The sequence below is a fragment of the Crassostrea angulata genome, chromosome 10 (genome assembly GCF_025612915.1).
Source record: "Crassostrea angulata isolate pt1a10 chromosome 10, ASM2561291v2, whole genome shotgun sequence".
NCBI lineage: Eukaryota > Metazoa > Mollusca > Bivalvia > Ostreida > Ostreidae > Magallana > Magallana angulata.
In genome coordinates, this window is record NC_069120.1 from 56,221,486 (window position 1) to 56,228,760 (window position 7,275).

Below are 7,275 nucleotides of genomic sequence, written 5' to 3' on the forward strand. Positions count from 1 at the left end.
AACGTGAATTCTACAGCGAACCGTACGCGCATAATTTTCGCGCATGTAACATTTTTTAATGTTACCCGTTGCCAAGTGCGTTGCTAACGCTGAGGGTAATAGTAAATATTATTAACTGCGTCTTAACCAATCAGATTTCAGTATTTAACATGAAAGTATAACAATACTTTTTAGTACATAAATTGTTTTTGAATATCTGACAGAAATTCCAAAATACGTGGATGTCTTGAAAACAAATGAGTTTAACTACTTGTATGTAGTCAAAAAATATTTCTTAATTTATCCTCTTTTTCCCTCAAGCATCATTTTGCTATAATAATATCTGCCATGTTCTTTGCTAGGTTTGAGGGATTGAAACACATATCAGAGTCAGTGTTTGTGAGAATGTGTGAGAAAGTAGGGACCTCACAACTGGTAGCCCTCAGGAGGGAAACATGGGGCATCAAGGAGATGGTGGACAGACGAGTGATACCTAATGATGGGGTCATTGGGATGTTGAGTGGAAGTATGAGGGAAGGATTCAGACTGGAGGGATCAGATGTGGACTCTATGTTTTGGCTAAACAACCACCGAGTGATCATGGACATGTCTCAGTCTAAGTATTACAACACAGCCAATACAACACTGATTCTCTCTGACAGTTCTGAAAGTCCACCAGGATTCACTCTACTTCAGTTACTGACAACAACGACATCCGAAGAAGTCCAAACAGCATGTGTCAGAATGAATGACAGAGTATATATATTTTGTTCTATATGGCGACAGATTACTTGTTCATTGATTCCTAATTCAACTGAACATGGACCCTGTGGTAGTGGTAAAATAGGACGGATAACAGAATATGACCATGCCTTCTGTTTTGTTTGTGACTTTTGGCCTCCATCTGCCTCCTCATGGATAGAGAGATGTCACTCGTGGCCTGACCCTGAAGTTGTTAAGGACATTGTCAAAAATGGATGCCACTTTGTAGCAATAGGACACCCATTAGGACCCCATGAAAATGAGGAATGGAGATTTTCCTTTTCACGAGCAGAGTATAAATGTGTGTCAGCAATGAACCATTGTCAGTTTTTGACTTACGGATTGTTAAAACTTTTTCTAAAGGAAGTTATAAATCAACAATCAGAGGAAACCAATAAACTGTTGTGTTCCTATCACATGAAGACAACCATTTTCTGGGCTATTCAACAAAACACTCTACCTCACTGGTGTCCACAAAATCTCCTAGCCGGTTTCTGGGTCTGCTTTAAACTCCTCCTTAAATGGGTGTATGAGGGGGTTTGTCCAAACTTTTTTATTCCACAAAACAACCTGTTTCTGACAAAGGTCTATAGCTCAGCACAAAACAGATTGTTCCTACAGTTACATGAATTGTACAAGAGAGGTCTGGCCTGTCTGTTACAGAGTTCCTCTATCAGGTCCTACATCATTGATGTCCTGTACAATCCCAGAGCTTTTGTTTGTACAGATGAGAGTCTCATGTCTGATGTTGACTTTGATATAAAACTTTTTTGGGAGATATATGTTCCTGATTATATGAGTATAAATCTTCGCAATAATGTAAAATTGCTATTTATTATAGAAAAGTTTGTAGATTCAACCCAGTTGACACAGTGGCAACTTTTTAGATTACAGACACGTACAGCATTCATCCTTCAGACCACAGCTTTCATATTACACAACATGTTCACAAACATGTTCACAAACACAGAAGTCAACAAACTGATGTATATTGTAGACAAAATGTCCCTCCACATGCTGAAATTAGCAGCTAAGTTTGGGTGCATTTCTGACATGTTATTCATTGCCATTTATTATTATAAGACACTCAGATACAGGGAAGCTTTATCTGTTATAAATATGACAAAGGTCAAGTTAGCACAGCCATATCTGATGTATAATAAACATGTAGACAGAGAGAGGTATACTGAGGCTGTAGGGGGACAGTCCTGGTCTACAAAGATGAGACAGGCTGTAGCATTTGATATCATACTTGAGAATGAAATCTGTGATATCAGTGAACTAATACCAGAAAAGTCTGCTCTACAGAACATAGGGCATAGATTATTTATCCCAGTGTTTGTAATGTTACACCTCCTAGAGTTCTTGTGTTACAGACACATTGATACAACACTATCACAAGCAGTTCTAGATGAGCTACAGGTCCTAGTCCACCATGATCAGGGACTTTATATAGATGTTGAATACAGAAATATCTCCTGGCAGACCCTGGGGATTTGTCAAGAGATCACAGGGAACCTCCAGGCTGCTCTACACTCATATCTACAGTCACTCACATAGTATCCATTACAAAAAATATAAACTGCTACACAGCAGAGAATTCGAGATATACATAGAACATTGATACCTTAGTATATGTGAATGTTTTATCGAGTTTAAAATAAGTATTAATTCAAGTATTAATTAAATGACTAAACAATGAAGGTATGACCTGGTCTATAGCAAACTACAAGACAAAGCTAGACCACTGATAATGTCAGCATCCTGTGTTGATAGAAACATTTAATAAAACAGTAAAAATAATTGAAATTTGGTGAATAATGACTTAGTAAACCAACATAGTAATAAATATTTTGAATAACTCTCTAAGTTTGGTTTTAAAAGGCGTACACCATATGGTGTTGTATGGTGTTGCTATTCTAACAGTAAAGAGGGACAATTTGTTCATGATTTGATAATCAATAAGTTTTTTGTCTTCCAATGCAGCAACTATTTCCTGAAACTTTTTAAATTTTCCATTCTACAGCAAACCGTACGCAAAAAATGTATGCACATGTAACAATTCCTTGTGTTACCCGTTGCCAATTGTGTTGCTAACGCTAAGGGGATTTAGACCGGATTACCAACTGTGTCTAAACCAATTAGATTTCAGTATTTAACATGAAAGTATAGAATATTTTTTACTGTAATTTTTCAAAGGGCTGTACAAAACAGTTACTAGTATACTGTACTTACTGTCAAGGGGGACAACTGATTGCTATTGTTTTATTAGTCAGGATATGTTTATTATATTAAAAAAAAACTACTAGCAATTAGAGTGTTGTCTTATTTATTTATGTACATGATTGTGAAGGTAAACTGTCATAGAAAATAATCATATTTTTAAATACTTATCTGCTTCTTACAATGACTGCTATTCAGAGAACCTGGGTACTCAGAGGAATTCACAGTTAGGTACCTGAGTTATGGCCCAATTAATTTGACCTTTTTGCACCAAAAAAATGCAATTTTCTGCCCTTTTGCCGGTACATTTCTTTTAACCAAGCAGAATTATTACATCAAATACTGTTTTTGATTATGCACAATGATAAGACTGAATAGTGATATTACCGAAAAAAAATATATGAAGCTGCATAAATTTTTTTGTGACCTATTTGCACTTAAAAAAGACAATTTCTTTAACGAGTACAGATCGAGTACGCACACTTTTGCGCAGCGTTTCATTTGTATTGTGACGTAATCTTTTTGCTTTGTTGACGTGATAGTTTCAACTGCAGATATTCAGCTAAATTTGTTAAAAAAAACTCGTTTGATGTGTAAAATTAACATTATATTGTGGAATAAACATAAATGTCTCGAAGTATAAGCTACATTTTGGCTCGGGTCGAAAACGTGAAGAGGGTTCAGCAAGCCTAGCCCTCCAACACGTTTTCTTAACCCGCCTAAATATAGCTTAATTCATATATTTCAAGAGTAACCATGCATTTTATATTTCTGACCCTTATAATGTGATGTTATATGTTTATTTATAACTTAAATATGTCTGAATGTTTTAATAATACGATAAGGATCACCATTTCCGCCTTAGTCAAATACAAAAAATAGCCATTTTCTGAAAAATCTGGAAAATTGGGCATACAAAAAACAACTTTGATAAGACCCCTGGAACAAACCAGGAGGTAAAAGGTTTTTTTTATTTGACCATTTGATGCCTTTTAGCAATAACTTAAATATTTAGAACAGAAAAAGAAATACCCAGAGCAGATATTTTTAAAAAATGCAAAGCAAAGGCCTGAAAGCGTGAGAGGCGCACCACATTGAAGGAAGCTCAAATCATCACTACAAGCATTTTTATGGCGGCATGAGACAACTGAGTGTTTGACTATCTTCCTTGAACAGTGTTAAAGTATCAGGCCCGTAAACCACAAATGCAAAGTTCGAATATGGCTGGAGTTTTTTTTACCATACTTCAGTATTGTCTGATTATTAATCATTTTTTCAATGAATTATGCATATATTTCAATTATTTGAATTAAATACCCTTTTATGCACCATGCCAATTATGCAAGGTAGCGCGCTTTTCCTCATTCTGTTGGACATCGTCTTATTCGTTTTATCAAGGGATAAAATGCGAAATCTGTTCTTAGTTATAGGAAGACAGACACTTACTCTCCTTTTAATATAAATATTTTAAATACGAAATTATTATACCCGCACTTTCTAAAGAAAGTTCGGGTATATTGTTGTTACCCTGTTCCGTCCGTCCGTCCGTCCGTCTGTCACGTTTTACTTTCTCAAACTGCTCTTACATCTTATAAACCAGCAAACTGAACTCTTGGAGTTTGATTTGGGGTATCATGTTGTTTTGTAAAAAGGTTTCAAAAATTTTCTGTTAGTCCTGGGGTTCAAATAATTGGTAAAAAATGACGTTTTTTCACAAAAAACCTTCTTCCTCGAACTCCTCCTACATTTTCAAAAGTAGACAAATCATCTTTTGGAATATGTTTTAGGGTATCCTATAGATGCGCAATAAGGTTTCGGAATTTTCAATTTTGTCCTGGGGGTCATTTAATGGCTAAAAAATGACGTTTTTTTTTTTTTACAAAAAAAACTGGTTTAAAAAACGTCATTTTTTTTAAGCAGTAGCCAAATGATCTTCTAGAATATGATTGGGGGTGTCATATTGAGGCATGATCAGGTTCCAGAATTTTTTTTTAACTAAGGGGATCAGTGGGCAACAAAAAATGACGTTTTTTGGCAAAAAAAAATATGGTTCCCAGAACTCCTCTTACAACTTTTGGAGTAGCTACGTCATCTCTTGGGATATAATTGGGGCTGTCCTATAGATGTGCAATAAGGTTTTAAAAATTTAAATTTCATCCTGGGAGTCAAATAGTAGCAGAAAATTGACGTTTATCACTAAAAAAACAAACATTGATCCAAGAGCTCCTCTTATGATTTAATGGATAGACAATCATATCTTGGGATATGATAGGGACTGTTCTATAGATGTGCAGTAAGGTTTTCAAAATTTAAATTTCATCCAGGGAGTCAAAATGTAGCAGAAAATTGACGTTTATCACTTTAAAAAAACATAGATCCTAGAACTCCTTTTATGATTTAATGGATAGACACATCATATCTCGGGATATGAAAGGAACTGTTCCATAGATGTGCATTACGGTTTTGAAAAATTGAATTTAACCCTGAGGCGCATTACCTACCGGTACATACCTTTTGATGCCCTTTAAGGATCAAGAATATACCGGTATATGGTTAAGGGGTGGGGATCTCAACCGTTTTCGAGATATTCGTGCACTTCCTGTTCAAGGGGGGTCATGACCTTCCCCGGGGCCCATGACCTACATACCGTTTGATGCCCCTTGACACAAGGAACAAGAATATATATGGTTTAAGGGTGGGGATCTCAACTGTTTTGAAGATATTAAGGGACTTGCTGTTTGAGGGCGTCAGGACCACCCACAGGGCCCATGACCTATATAACATTTGATGCCCCTTGACATCAGAAACATGAATATATATGGTTTAGGGGTCATGATTATAACAGTTTCTGAGATGTATGGTAATTTCAAATTCCTGGGGGGGGGGGGGTGGGGATGACCCCAGGGGTCAGATCTAATAAACCCTATATATTGCCAGTAACAGCCAATATATGATTATGAAAACCCTATATTACTATCTTTGTCCGTTTTCAAGTTACCATTTACAATAGAGTCTATGATTCTTCCTACAAGGTTCAATGTTAGACCCCACACCCTTTTGACATTTTATTTTAAATTACATTAAAAAATTGTCAAATATATAACTTGGAACCCCCACTCCCAAACAAACTCAAATATAAACTGTTCTCTCCCCCCCCCCTTCCTTGTCGAATAATCTATTAAAATCAAAATATAATTTGGGTGTCTAAAAACTTTTATAAACTGGTAAAAAATGTTATTCCTAAAAAAGGGGGGGGGGGGTCGGGGAGGGGGGGTTTAAAGACAACACCTGGGGGTCATTAATGTACTTTACACCAGTTGATGCATCATAATAACTTATAATAGATATTTTGTATTTTCCTGTTTCGTGGGGTCAGAACAGTCCCATAAGGTCATGACCTACATTGTATTTGATGCATTATAATACATTAAGAAAGAAATACTCCTTCCTTCCTATTATTACTCATATAAAAAATATAAGTGTCTACACTTACTTACATATGTAATACACAAATTTAATAAGAAATTGTTTATACAGGGTCAATATGGGGTCAACTCAACAGTGCATGCAGTCTGACAAATGAAAAAAATAACTTTTGCAACTAAAATGACAGAAACTTTACAAATGCAATAGGATAGGTAACGATGATAAGCTTATTTAAATATTAAAAGATGATGATACAGTATGCTGCCAAAGGGAGATTACATTTAGAAAGTGAAAGTAGAACTTATATACATGTGTATGTATGCTGGCAGGAATCCCATGCTGGCATCTTATTATATTGTACTACTGCTACTACATGTATTATGCTTACCTAAATTGGTCAACATCATAATGATAATCCAATTAAAACACAATAATGAATTCCTTTAGCTGATCTTAACTACCGTAATCCTTTTCTGCATACGGAAAACACAGACAATGAGACATGTATGTATGGGTGTTGCTAAAACGCGGAACGGAAAACGGAACGGAATGGAAAATATCATCACGTTTATCGCTTAAAAAGGGTATAGACTGGCCAGAAACGATTTACTTTGTATCTTTTATTTATATCTAATGAATGATTATCAACATGTTGCTATCTTATTAATATTCATATGAATGTCTTTCAATTATAGCATTGTATTCATTCGGCTTTAGTTGAGTACGAAACGGAAACATCAAATGTATACGAATTGTGAAACATTAACATGATTAAACGAGCAAATTAGCTATAACTTTTTACTTATTTCTCTTATATGGTATTGCTGGCATATTAGCGTAACGTACGCAGTTAGTGAAAGCGTTTTATGCGTGTTTTGAGTATTT

The 7,275-nt window shown here is 35.4% G+C and overlaps 1 protein-coding gene across 1 annotated transcript; it reads left to right on the plus strand.

Moving 5' to 3' along the window:
• The first annotated feature begins 327 nt into the window (after positions 1-327).
• Positions 328-2,301, plus strand: LOC128168088 (uncharacterized). Its single transcript, XM_052834180.1, has one exon. The coding sequence runs from the start codon at positions 328-330 to the stop codon at positions 2,299-2,301; it is 1,974 nt and encodes a 657-aa protein (XP_052690140.1).
• Positions 2,302-7,275: the final 4,974 nt, after the last annotated feature.

Bases quoted from the DNA above. Each gene is read 5' to 3' on its own strand.
- LOC128168088 (XM_052834180.1), top strand. From the start codon at position 328: ATGTTCTTTGCTAGGTTTGAGGGATTGAAACACATATCAGAGTCAGTG.